Source organism: Mycteria americana, chromosome 2 (assembly GCF_035582795.1).
Source record: "Mycteria americana isolate JAX WOST 10 ecotype Jacksonville Zoo and Gardens chromosome 2, USCA_MyAme_1.0, whole genome shotgun sequence".
In the NCBI taxonomy this organism is placed as follows: domain Eukaryota; kingdom Metazoa; phylum Chordata; class Aves; order Ciconiiformes; family Ciconiidae; genus Mycteria; species Mycteria americana.
Window position 1 is genome coordinate 348117 of NC_134366.1, and position 13597 is coordinate 361713.

The 13597-nt window shown below is 60.7% G+C and overlaps 1 protein-coding gene across 3 annotated transcripts in view; it reads right to left on the bottom strand.

Moving 5' to 3' along the window:
* Window positions 1–13597, bottom strand: part of AGAP3 (ArfGAP with GTPase domain, ankyrin repeat and PH domain 3) — a 156424-nt gene that overhangs the window by 98876 nt on the left and 43951 nt on the right. The window contains exon 1 of one of the 3 annotated variants that reach the window (XM_075492085.1): window positions 10415–11264. The exons of the other annotated variants lie outside the window; for them this stretch is intronic. Coding sequence (XP_075348200.1) covers window positions 10415–11249 — 835 coding nt within the window. The 5' untranslated portion in view covers window positions 11250–11264. Of the gene's footprint in view, window positions 1–10414; window positions 11265–13597 lie in introns of those variants that run through there. 3 annotated transcript variants of the gene reach the window in all.

Genomic DNA, 13597 nt, shown 5'->3' on the forward strand with positions numbered 1-13597 from the left:
CCTGTGGCTGCTCCCGGCAGCCCCGACCCCACCACCGCACTCGGGCGCCCATCCCGGCTCTCAGCGTCTGCACTGGCACTGCCCGAACCGGCTGGGCAAGCTGGCGGCTGCAGCTCTCTGCAGAGTAGGTGTTTCACCCGGGGCCGTGCCAAGCACCGCAGGCTGAAACCAGGGCACTGCAGGAGACGCCGCCAGACGCAGGATCAGAGCACAATGCCAGGCTCTTCAGCCCTGCCAGAAGCCAGTCGACGAGACCTTCCTCCAGTTTATGCTCCTGCCCTCCTAACTGCCAAGGGAGGGTTGGACACACAGCGGCTGCAACCCCCTCTCTATCTCCAGGCTAATGCTTGGTCTCATCTCTCCCTACCCTACCCGGGCAACCGGTGGGAGACGCGCAGCCCAAGGCTGCGTGGGGAAGAGTCTGCGCCTGCTGCCCGCAGCCGGAGGGCTTGCCGGGGGCCCTGCCCTTTGTGCCTGCACATCCGCACGCTGGTCCACTGCTGCTCGGCGTGCACGAGGGGCAAAAAAGATGATCCGCCACTGTGCCTTTAACATGGCACTTGTGCAGCCACCAGCACCCGCGGGCCATGGCGCGTTTTTCCATCGTGTCAAAAAAAGGTAAGAACACAGTGCTCATACCTGGAGTTTACCATTCATACACTAATCTACTAACGCTTCTTCTTCAGAAGCTACAGACAAATAAAACACAAGTCTGATGCAGTAACACAAGGTTATGTATAACCATCATGAAGGTTCTTAAGAGGAATCATTTCTTCACGGTCTCTGTCTTTCACCTATCCTTTCTTTTTTTAGGCAGAGGTAAAATCTTTATTAAAACAACTAATAAGTTAGGAGGAAAATGCTGAGTTCTTGAGCCCTTTCAGAGAGTTAACTGCACACCTGTATTTCCAACTGCGTTACTTGGTCTAAAAAAAGCTGTCACCTCCACCTACAGTTTCTGCTCTGCTTAGTCCCTTTGTCGGTTAACTGCGATGGTTAAAGTCCCATCGGTACTTTCTCCTGTACTGGCATTCCCTCCCCCCGGATCAGAGGAGGCAGCATACTTGCACTGTTTCTCTAGATATACCTTGTTCTTGAACTACAAAAAAATGGCAAAAACCGAGCAGGTTTTTCGAGGGGTTCTGAGTGGAGCACAAGTCAAATGCACTCGCCAACTTGGCCTTAAGAAAGAAAAGAGAGGCAGAGAGGCCCGGAGAGGGCAGGCTAGTCTCTTCTCTTCTTGGATGCTCGGGATAGAGAAACCATCCAGATTTTTGCAAGTTGCCTCCTTTGCTAATTATTCTAACAGATCTTTGTTTTTTAACCAAGGTTCAGGAGTTCGTTAGCAACAGTTTGATTTTTGACTTGCCGTGAAAGCCCCTGAGTAAATCTTAACACAAATAAATAACTGTGACACCATGCCAATTTAACTACCTTCAGCCATACGACACACGGAATTATTAACTGTCATTAGCATGCTTAACCCAAAACACCAACACACAACCCGTGCACGTCTGCCTGTCAGTCAGCTCCCAGCGTGTGCCAAGCCTGAATTTTAGCCCAGGCCACCAGCCGGCCCCGGTGATCGACCCGGCACGGCCCAGCCCGCACCCGGCACTGTCAGCCCACGGGTCTCAGAGCAGCCCAGCACACCGGCTGCACCCGCGCCGTCTCTGCTCAGCAGCGCGTGCCAGGGCGCTGGCACCTCTCGGCACGGTGCAGCCAGAGCTCCGGCCGCTGTGGATCCCCATGCCCGAGTGACAGCCCCGCCGGCATGACGGAGCAGGATGGAAACACCAGCAGTGACGCGCCCACTGTCACCGCTCGTGCCTGCCCCGCGCAGCAGCAGGGAGGACGCGCCCGGCGCCCACTGACTCACCCACACCGGACCTCTCTAAGCTGCGCCGTGCCCCAGCTTGCAGCGGCCCCCACCCAGGAGCTCGCACGCTGCAGTCTGGCTTCAACACCGAGCTAAGCGGGGCGAGACCCTTCCCGTCCAGTCCAGCTCACCACCCCCAGACCACGGCTGCTCCTTGGTTGCGGGCAGGGGACGGGACTGTCCCTCCTCCAGGGCAGGGAGCAGGGCTCACCCAAGCGCAGGGCAGGGCTTGTGGCGGGCACTGCCTAGCACCTGGAGGTGGGCAGTCACCTGCAGCTCGCAGCACCACCGCTGGGAAATCCACTCGTGACTGCAGCTGGACAGAGAGGCTGCTCGGCACCAGATCTCTGCTCTGCCACCACCAGGAGCCGGGTGTTCTGCCCCTGCAGAGGGGCCGCTTCCCCTCCCCAGGGGCAGCGGGGGCTGCTTCGCCCCAGCAGCAGCTTCTGCTGAAGGCAGGAGGTTGCCCGACATCGTTACCCAAGAACGGCTACCAGGATTCGGACCGAGGGCCTGCCCAGCCCAGCATGCCTTCTCCAGCACCAGCTGGCACATGGGAACCCCGGAAGAGTAGGAACGTGGCGAGAGTACGTGATACTGACCCCACACGTCTTTGTGGCTGCTGACTTCTTCAGTTCAGGGATCTCCTGTGGTTTGTCTATTTAGTAAACCTCAAAAAACTCTCCTTTGAGTAATTGTTCTGTCTCCTTTTAAAACCATACAAAATTTCACTTCCACATCATTCTTTAGCAAGGAGTTTCAGCAGTATAAATACCCATTTCTTGGAAACCCACTTTCTTGTGTTTTAGGCTTGACTTCATGGGATGTCCCCAGCCCCTGCCCCAGAGGCGGTGAGCTAACATCCCTAGCCAGCCTGACCACCACCGCCCCGTCTTTCACTGCAACCTCTCTTTTCCCCACTGCGGAGTCCCAGCTGTCAGATCGCTCCTCGTGCAGAAGCTGTTGTGCACTTTCCACCCTCTCTGCTGTCCTCCTCCACCACCTCCTGTTTAGCAGAAGAGGACACGTCCACTGCACATATCACTGTGTAAAGCGTCTCACCCGCCACAGGAGGAAGGCAGACGGCTGTACCGGGAGGTCCCATGCGGCTCCAGCGACTGATCCTGCCAGACCGCCCAGCCGCTTCACTGCAGGAGAGCCTGCTGTAACGATAAGGCACTCTACCTGCAGCGTTTTGGGGCTGATATACCCCCAGCGTTAAGTGCTCACAGAGGTACAGATGAACCCACGCTTATTCCAGTACCCAGGAGGGTAAAAGCAAGTGCTTACAGACTACGTGACCAAAGGAACAGAGACTAAGGTGGACGTGGCCTTGAACTGAAGACAGCCACGGGATTCCTTCGCGATCGCCTGGAAGAGTTACTGAGACACAGATCTTGGAGGGGCCAGTTCCCTCTGTGGCCCCCTCCAGAGCCAAGAACGCAGGTGTCGGGATCAGAAGAGCCTCGTGTCCCCCTGCCACCCCAGGCCGTACCCATACATGCAGACCCTTCCGCTAACGAACTCCCATGTGAACAAAAGCACCTCTCGTTGAGGAAGACATCCCACCCTGACTTTAAACTGCCCGCATGGAGCACCGCTCCTCGCACCGGCCCACGCGCTCTGCCCTTCCCCACTAGCGGAATGGGTGGAGCTGCCTGAGGCGTTTAGGGAGGAAGCAAGGCAGTGCCTGGGCAAAGCAGAGAAGTGAGGCAAGGAGGCCGCATGCGTCCGCACACTGGGGCAGGCACGCGTCCTCTGCCCGCACCTTGCGGCACGCCTGGGAAGCTTCCCAGCTTCTGCAAGAGCGTAGAAGGAGCGTCATGGTGTCCTGCAGCACGCCCTCCAACGCCACTTCCCAAAACACCCAGCTTGCTCCACAGCCAGTCAGTCTTGCACAGAAGAACGGCGGCTACTCAGGGAGAGCACTTGGACCAAGCTCCCCTGCGTGCCTGACTGCTGGCACCCACTGGCCAGTCTTCCATTTTGGCTTCAGATGAGCTTCCTGCAGAGAGCTTGGGGGCTTTCTTTAACGGTGCCCAAAAGCTGAAAATCCTCAAAACCAGGAGCCGTTAATGTCAGCTTCCCCAAGTTACTCGGTTAATAAAGCAGCATTCCCACATATACACTTCTAGCACTCCCTGCAGACCATGGGGAGAAGCCTGGCTCTGGCTGTCAAAAGGAGGAAAAACAAATGCCTTCAGCTGCATCAACCAGCAGCCTGTAGCACACATCTCCTGCCCCGAGCGCCCCAAAGAGCAGGGTCCAGAAGATGTGGCAGTTCCTGCAGCACCTGAAGAATCGCCGTTACTAAACACGCAGCCTTGACTTACACCATTCCCACCTACCACCTAAACAAGGTACTCAACACCATCAAGACCATCAGCTAATCCAGGAAGGCTTGAGGATCTGGAGCACAATCCACTTTCACACATCAGGCTGGGGTCCATGCCACAACTGAGTCTTTCAAATCCGTCACTGTAACTGGCCCTCAGCCCCGGCTCCCAGGGCATGCCGATCACCCTTCTCTCGTCACACAAGGGGACGCGCACAACCCGTGCAAGCCACGCTGACATCTGGGTGACCCATGCCTAGTCCTGATGCGCCCATTCGCAGGCCCAAAGACGCCTCGTCGGTCAGCTCTCACGCCACCTGAAGCCCCTGCGTGCTGCAGCCGTCTGCACCCGCACTCACAGGGACAGCTCCATCGCTTGGTTTTCAGATAATTCCGCAGCACAGAGCCCGTCGTGTCCCCCCCACACCGTTTTCTTGTACTTGCTTTCCTCCTCTACCAGCAGAAGCGAGCGCAGCAGCCGCGTGTGGGCAGGCGCGGATGACACCCACAGAGCTGTCAGAAAGGCACCTCAAAAGCGGTTTCTCAACCACCCAAAACAGCCATAGGCCAAGTACCTGGCTGTCGAAAAACACTGACACAACTCGCTGATGCAGCTTTGTCCATCCTAAGTGTTGATCGTTTGCTACTAAAATGCAGCATATGGAGATTTCCTGCACTTCATCAGTATTCTATTAGTATGATATTATACACTCTGTGCATCTGTGCGGCTGTTACACACCCAAATCAGCGTAGGGAAGGTCCAAGTCCATAGCTGCAGGATGTTGATTTGGGTGTGGGAGTCCCCCCTCCGACGACACCGTTCCCTCTGGGGCTGCCAGACCCTCCCCACCCGCAGTGCTTCTGCTGCCCAGCCGGCTGCGCCGAGCAGCGGGAGGTGCAGGGGGTGACACCAGCCACTCGGGCATCGTTCCCCACTGGAAGAGGCAGGAGATCCCCGTCTTCTCCCAGGGGGAGAAGCACGTGGAAGCACACAGCAAGCCACCAGTGACCTGACCTGATCTAATGCACTAACCGAAATCCAGGCAGGCAGGTCAGCATTAGCACCTTCCACGCAGTGCCAGAGCCTTGGTACGAGCTTGTTCAGCAGAGATTGCCTCTGGCTGGGGTAACACCTTAAGGAACTGCCATCTTCCTCATCACCAGGGCTCATGCAGGCACCGGGGAGTAGCGATTTACTGGATTAGCTTCAATGCTGGACTAGCTGTATCATTTGGTATTTCACATTAAAACACACCCAGTCACTCTTCCTCCCTCTTCTCTTTGTTATTTAATAATACAGAAGAGACCAGACTGTCAGCGCTGTGGTTGAATACCTTCCCCGGGCGCATCTGACCTCAAAAGCAGAGACAGTGGACTCACGGCACCACTTGCTCACCAAGAGCCTTAGCGCAGCCAAATGTCCTATGGACCCGCTGCTGCTCGCATCCACTTGCTCCTGCAAAGCTGGGAGGAGGAAGGGGCTGGCTGGGCAAAACTGACTCCTCACCCAGGCTGCTCCCTTCGTAGGATGGAGCGTAGCAGGTTCATCTACCTTGTGCTTCAGAAGCACTAGTGCCAGACACATTTGGTCTCCGCACACAGCAACTAATAATTAACCAACTCGTTATCCAAGCCACTGTGGAACTAACTTGGACGCTGAAACCCTGGACACTAAAACCAGCCTTGAAACCAGGTCGGAGGCTGAGCAAACACAGCAGTGCCCACACAAACCACGTTCCAAAGTACCCACCTGCCCGCACACGCAGATAAAAGGGCAGCAGAGTGCGACGTGCCTGGGCAGAGCCACCTTTTCCAGGCCAGGCTTGATAAAGACTCAACCCTGGCAATGCTGGCAGGTAGAGAGATTTCTCCAGGTCAAGGACCAACACGGGCAAGGCTAGTGTTCCCGTCAGAGAGCTTAGCCAACGCAGATCCCTGTGTAGGACATGATCTTAGCAAGGATTATCTCACCAGAGCTTTAAATACTTTGCAGCAGTGAAAGGAGAGGATCTTGCATATCTCTGGGAAAAAAGGGTGTGATTACGAACTGCTGCCCTTGCTCCTTAGCGATACCGCATGCGGCAGCAGCTGGTGCCGTCACAACACGTGTGCTGTGCAGTGCATGGACTTCAGAAGAGCCATACGTTTTAAGCCTCTTGGCACCTACTGCTTTGCAGTCCCACGTCCGAATACACGCAGACCAAAGAACCGTACCAAACTCTCTCTGCTCTGACAGCTAGAAAGGGTCTGCTGAAAGGGACAATGCAGCAGAGCTAGTGGCGTGGAGAGACAGATAACCCACCGCTTCCCCAACACAAGTGCTCTGTGGGGACCCACCTCACCAGTAAAAACCTGTTCCAAATTTGCCTGACCTCAGCTCTACCCGTTTAACCCCACAAGCAAAGGCAGGTTAAGATTAAAAAGGCACTGTTTTTTGAAGTTTCCTCTTCCTATGGATGCCTGTAGACTGTAATCAGAACACCCCTGCACCTACTGCACACATCTCCTCTGATCTCATCCTGAGAATTAGGCCTTTCAGATCAGTGTCCCAACAACTCCTTCCTTGATACCTTCCAGACTTCTTATATTTTTCTGAGGTGTGGACACCAGACTGGATTCAGCATCCCAGGCATGGCCTCTAAACCCATCATGCCATCTCTGCTCCTCACCAACACTCCCAGCTAAGCTCAGGCAGGTGCCAACAAGAGATGATACATATCACTATCTACTCAATTCACTACGCAAACTTCACCTTATCAATGTAAAAACACCTCTCTCTTCTCCCAGTAGTCTTCTCTCACACATGCTCTATATGTTAGTCCCCTGCGTGGCCAAACACCAAAGAGGAGAGTAAAAGGGAGTTACCTTAAACCTTAAAGCACCTTAAGAAGCAGGGCATCTTTCTGGGAGAGAGGAACATGATTGTGAGAAACACTTCCTGAGCTGTGGAGTCCAGATCCCACTGTCAGAGATGCTGCACCCATCACTTGATCCCTCCCTGCACAGGGAAAACTCCAACCCCAAACCAGTGCAGTTTTTCCAAGCCTGTGCCTATCAGAGGGCTTCTTCGGAACTGTGCTAGTCGATACCCCGATACCTGGAAACGTTCCTCTGAACCGCTGGCCACGATTATTTGTGGTCAGTCCAAGCTGGCCGGACTCTGTGTTGACTTTGCTCTCCAGCTCCAAGGCTCTTGCCCTCCCTTGGTGCATTAACAGAAAATCACACCCCCTGTCAGCCTTCATCCTCCTACACAAAGACCAGCTCTTGAAGTCTTTTTGGGGTAAGAAACTGCATTCCCATGATCACCCAGGCGCTCGGTGCAGGCTGAACGACTCCATCAGCAGGGAGCGAATGTTACCCACACAGTCCAAAGGAGGTCTCAGCAGGGCTGGGCAGCAGCACTGAGACCATCCTCCTGACTCGCCGGTGGGCCAGGCTTTTTGGCCCTTGGGTATGCCTACACGGCAGAGTGCAGCGCTGGATGGGTATCTCAGCTTGCTATAAACAAAATACTCCAGGTAACTAGAAACAGGGTAGCAGTGTTGGCTTGGACCTCTGCCTAGACTCATATATCCAGCTTTTCCAAAGAGCTGATAACCGCAACTGCAGCTGCACCCCCTCAGGAGGACGTGTTGGGACTGTATCAGCAGCTTTCCTAGGGCTAAGGTGGGCAGCACTAGCATAAAGCATCAAGGTTTTTGAGATGTTGAGAGAGTGTTAGAAACACTATTGGCCTGCAAGTCTGAAACAGGAAGAGGGCAGAGATCTCCTGAGCTGCCGCATCCAGCAAGTCCACGTTGGAGCAGTACGAAGGTTGTGCACCTCCAATCTACGGTGTCCTGGCTTAGAGGCTCACAGCTCCCACTGGCGTGAGCCAGAGCCCACAGCCCAGCACGCTGAGTGGAGACAGGACATAAGACAGGACAAGCAACAGCAGCATTGGTCTGCAGACTTCACTGCTGCTTCTTCACATCTGGTTGACCCCAGGAGGACATAGCTCAACTGGGTACAGAGGCCTGTACTGCCCGTACTGGGTACCAAGCAGATAATGGCAAAAATGGGGTTCTAAGCAAAAACCAAACCAAAGTGTGAACTTTGCAGCTCCAGCAAGCACGGCTCGCTCTGCTGCAATGAGCCACAGTCCCAGAGGCAGCCTGGAAAGGTCATCCTCGAGCTTGTGCCTCCAGTATGAGCCACAGTGGCAAATGCTAACCACGCTGACAAGCAGCGGTCTCGCATCAGCTGGCTGGTCCCTGCTAGAGAGGGCTCCCAGCCCTGCCCGGCAGTTCCCAGCAAAGCCTCAGAAGGCTCTCCAGCAGATGGACCCAAAGAGAACCCTTACCTGTCCCAGCAGAGCAGCCAGGTGAGGGGTGAGGACACCAACACAAGCGCTCAACCTCAGCTGCTCCCCTGGGAACGCAGCCACCGGGCCGGCTGCTGCTGGCACAGCTCCTGCTGGAAGCAGCCGGCAAGCAGGAACAGGCCCCCCACTGCACGGGCAGGGCCGGGCCCTCCCTGCCTGGATACACCCACATTCCCCAGCCATGAGCGCAGCCTCCCCTCGCCTGGGAACCTCCCGCCACCCAGCCAGCACCCGGCACCTGGCCCCGGGCACCCCTGCCAGGGGCACAGCCCCCCGGAAGGAGCGCGCCGCCGGGCAGCGCAGCAGCAGCATCCCGTCCCTTTGTCTCGCAGCGTGCAAAGGCAGCCTCGGCCACCCACCCGGAGCCTCCAGGGCCTTCCCCTGGAACACGGCGAGCCCCAGGGACGGGGGGACTGGCAGGAACGAGCCCCTTGAGCTCCCAGCGCAGCACCTGCATGGCAGCAAAGCTCAGGCTGCCAGCAGTACTGCTCCTGCGCTGGTCGCTGGAGCTCAGCCCTCCTGGAAATAGTCCTGGGCGCAAAGCAGCTCTGGGCAGCCGCTGCCTTGGGAGTGTGCGGATTCCTCGCCAGCCCCAATCCGTCCCTCTGGCACGTGAGCCAAGCCAGGGAACTGCCTCCACAACGCCTGGACTCCGGAGCAGAGCGATGGAAACCCCGAGAGGCTCGCAGGCGCCTGGAAGTGGCTGCCCTGCCTCCCTGAGAGCGGCAGGTCCCAGCCCAGCCCAGCCCCCAGCTCTGTGCGTGCAGGCCAGCGTTCAATGCCTTAAAAAGCCTGCGGATGCTGTTCTCGCCTCGCAGCCCCTGCCAGGCGGCAGGGCTCACCCGCACGTTCGCTTCTGCAGGGCCGGGCACGCTGCGGGGACAGGGGACAGGAGGGGGCACAGAGGCACAGTGGCACAGTCAGTGCGGCCCCGCAGAGGTCCCCGCACACCTGGGCAGCCCCAGCACAGGACAACAGGCCATGGCCACGAGGCCAAACACCAGCTAGTCAAGCACCTAACAGCTGCTTCAGCTGCCAGTCCCCACTGCGTGCCCAGTCCCCACGGGAGGCCTGTCCCTCCTCCCCAGCCGGTCCTGCCCTCTGTCCCTCTGCCACATCACTCGGGATGCCACCACCGCTCTCCGCAGGCTGCCCTGCACCTGGCGAGCACTGCCGTGCTCCCGAACACACAGCCTCCGCTCGGCCCCAGGGAAGACCCTGGCAGAGCATTGCCCAGACGGAGCCTGGCAGCAGGTAGCTGCTTATGGGAGGGAGGTGCAGGCACGTTTCTGTGCCCCCCAACCCCCTCGCGCTGCTCTGCGTCTCTGCTCTGGCAATCTCCCAAATACTTCAGCACTTGCTTGGGAGCCCACTAACAGGACCCCTCTCCACCTCCCACAGTTTCAGCTCCCTCTGCTCCCCCAAGGCCGCTGCACGGGGCTCAGCTCTCCCTGCCCTTGCTGGGACACCACTGGGGCAAGAAGGACGTGGGACACACGCGCTCAGCTCCCAGGTGTCTGGCTGGCAAGGGAACCTGGAACCCCAGAGCATCTCCTCCCAGCTAGCCATGCTGTGGCTCCTTCAGCACCCGACAAAGATGGTGGTGCCCACAGCCACCGGGTGCTGAAGTGCGAAACAGCCCCATGAATGCTCATGCTACCTCGCTACAGCCGAGCTTTCCTAAGCGCAAACCCCGCAGAGCACCGGGACGCGACCGGTTGTCCATGCCCAGCCCACGACCTCGGCTGGGATGGGCCACAGCCACCCATCCCCGCAGAGCCCGTGGGCGCAGGGGGCCTCTCACCAGGCAAGCACCGCTCCTGCGCTCACTTACCCAGCGCTCGCAGCGGACCGCTGCCCAGGAGGACGGGCTCAGCACCGCCGTGGGGGTCCTTGGGGCACACGCTGCCGGTGCTGCCGCGCTCTCGCCTTCGGAAGCGGCTCGTGAGGAGTCTCCAGAGTCCCCCCGCCTGCCTGGGGTCGGCGTGCAGCCTGCCGCCGACCCTGGCCAGCTCCGGGTAGAGCAGGTCCCGCTTGCTGGGGCAGGTGTGCAGGGAGCTGGCATCCCCCTCGCTCTTGGTGCGGAGACGCGCGGGGCGCAGGAGCCCCCCTGACTCCGAGCGCCGCAGCTCGTGGCCCCGGCGCAGGCGGAAGCTGAAGCTTTTGCGCAGGGAGCTGAAGTTCTTCCTGGGGCTGGGGCTGCTCCGGCCGCTGCCCCCAAAGAGGTTCCAGCGGCGGCTGCCCCACAGGGAGCCCCCCCGGAGGAAGCCGGGGCTTTCGGCAGGGTGCGGCTGCCGGGCCGAGGGCAGGAAAGTCATGCTGCTGGGGCGCGGGCGCTGCACCCCATCGGCCCCGGCGAGCAGAGACGCCGCGCCCTCGCCCTCGCCCTCCGGCCCCTGCTTGCGGGGCGAGCGCAGCCTGAAGAAGTCCAGCAGGCTGCCGCGGGCCCTGGCGGGGGGCGGCGGGGGGAGCAGGGCCCCGGCCGCCAGCCCGTTCCCCGCCGCGCAGAAGCTCTTGGGCCGCCGCCTCTGCTGCTGGGCGGCCTTGAGGGCGGCCTGGACGGCGGGGACGCCCTGCAGGTCCAGGGACTCGCAGACGCTGACGGCGCGGCGGGGGCTCGGCCGCGGGGGGCCCCGGCCCGCCTCGCTCCAGCGCCAGCCTTCCGCCATCGTCAGCTGCGGGGCTGCCCCATGGCCCCGGGCCGCCCGCCGCTCTGGGCCGCTGCCGGCGCGGGCGGCCGGCCCCGGGGAGGCGGCGCAGCGGGACCCCGCACGCCGCCCGCTGCCTGCCGGCTCCCACGCCGCGCCGGCATGCCCGGGCCGCGCTCCGGCGCGCCGCCAGCGCGGGGCTGGGCCCGCCCCGGAACGGGAATGGGGCCGGGGCCGGGGCTGGGGCCGAGGCCGGGGCCGCCCCGCGCGGCCGCGCCCTCCCAGGGGCGCCGCCCGCCCCCGACGCCCCGGGCACCGAGCCCCGGGCGCCGAGCCCCGGGCGGGCAGGCGCTGCCCTTCGCCCGGCCCCGGCCCCCCGCGGCGGCCGCGGGCAGAGGCGGCGGAGCCGTCCCGGGGCAGCGCTCACACCTCCCCCTGTCACCGCCCGGCCGCCCTCGGGGCCGGCAGCAGCAACCTGCACCCGGGTAGCGGCGGCGCTGCCCGCCCGGCCCGCACTCGCCACGCCAGGGCGCTCTCCGCCCGGCCCAGGCCCCGCCAGGGCAGCACGGAGCGCCGGGCAGGGCCGTCCCGGGCCGCCCGCACCGCCCGGCCGGGACCGGGACCGGGACCGGGACCGGGACCGGGACCGGGACCGAGGCCGGGGCCGGGGCCGGGGCCCCTCGTCGCGGCGCGGGGCCGGCAGTTCCCGCCAGGGGGCGCAGCGCTCCCGCTCGCGCTGCCACCGGGAGCCCCGCAGGGCCCGGCCGGGCCAGCACCGGGGCCACCGCAGGCCCCGGGGCCAGCGCCCCCGTCCCGGCCCTCGCGGGCACCGGGCAGCTCCGTCCCGAGGCCGCCGGCGGCCGCCCCCAGCCCCTCCGCCGGCCGCCCCATCGCTGCGGCGGCTCGCCCGTGCCCGGCCCCCGCTCGGCCCCGCTCGCCGCCGAGCTGCGCTGCCCGGGCCGCGGTCCCACCGCACGTCCCTCCCGCAGGCCTCCGCGGGACGCGCCGGAGCTGACCCCGCGCTCTGCAGGAGCGTGCCGCGCTCCGTGCGCCCCCCCGCAGCGCCCTCTCGCTCCGGTGGCCCAGACCCCCACCCTGCCGCATCCTCCCTCCACCACGGCCCCGCGCCCCGGAGACCCAGCTGCTGCCCCGCTGCTGCCTCACCAGCCTCTCGCCGCCCGCCCCCCTTCCTCAGTCCGTGCCTCGCCAGCAAACGCCGGCAGCCGCTGCCACGGGGCTCCTCCTGCACCACAGACGACGGTGCTAACGAGCAGCACCATGCTCAGAAACTCTTGAAAAGCCTCAGCACCAACAAACACCCAGAAGCCCTCCTGACCCGCAGCTGACTGCGGAGAGTGGTGAGGGGCCCAGGGCAGCAGGATGAGCATAACCACCTCAGCCAGAGCCTCGCTCCCGTCTTGTTCCAGAGCAAAGTGTTTTCCCTTGATCAAACACACCATCGTCAAGCTCTGGCCCTTCTTCCAGGCCATTCCTTCCAGAGTCGCCCAATGCAGTGCCTCCTCCACCTCTTCCCTAGCATCCCCCCACCTTTGCTGCCTGCAGCGCAGTCCATCTCCAGCATCGCCCCAGGACCCCCCTCCTCCTCTCTTTTTCCTAATGTGCTTTCCCTCTCCCTGGCTTTCTTCCTTCTCAGTGCAAGCATGATGTGCTCTCCCTCTGGGGGAAAAAAAAAAGATGCTTGACTCCCCCTTAAAATTACTTTTACCTTTCTGAAAGCTGTCTGCTAAACCAGCCTAGGTCTTCTCCTGCCTCTCAAAGCCTCTCCAGGGAATATCTTAATATCAGCACCTCCTTTTCCCCCTCCTTATCCAGGGAGTCCTTTGACTCCACTGCCTCGACTCTTCCAAAATCCCACCGGCTTTTTGGACTCTGCCCTCTTTTCAATCTCTCATCCTCCTTCACAGTATGCCCTCATGATTTTCTTGAACACCCCATCTCCCCTCCAGTTCTCCATGGATGCATTCAGCCTTGGTCATCACCGGCAGCCCTGGGACACAGCTAAATCCCGCCTCGCCATGAGTGACCACCAGGTTCAGCCTTCCCCCCCCATGGCACAGCCAACACCTCAGCCAAGCCTCTTCCTCTCCCTTTTCCATCCTCTCCTAAGTCCACAGGTTCCACCATCTGCCTCCCTTTCCACCTCAGCCCCTGCTAATAACACAGACCACCATCACCACACTGCATAAGCAGAGCTGTCGCCCAGCAGCCTCCTCCCCTAGCTGGAGGTCCTTCTCTTCCCTCGACTTTTTCACACCTTTCAGACAGCAAAATCTCTAATTCAGCAGTACACCCTCCCAGCTACATGGTGCTGAACACACGGAGCAGCTACCTAGACTGAGGGTCAGCTA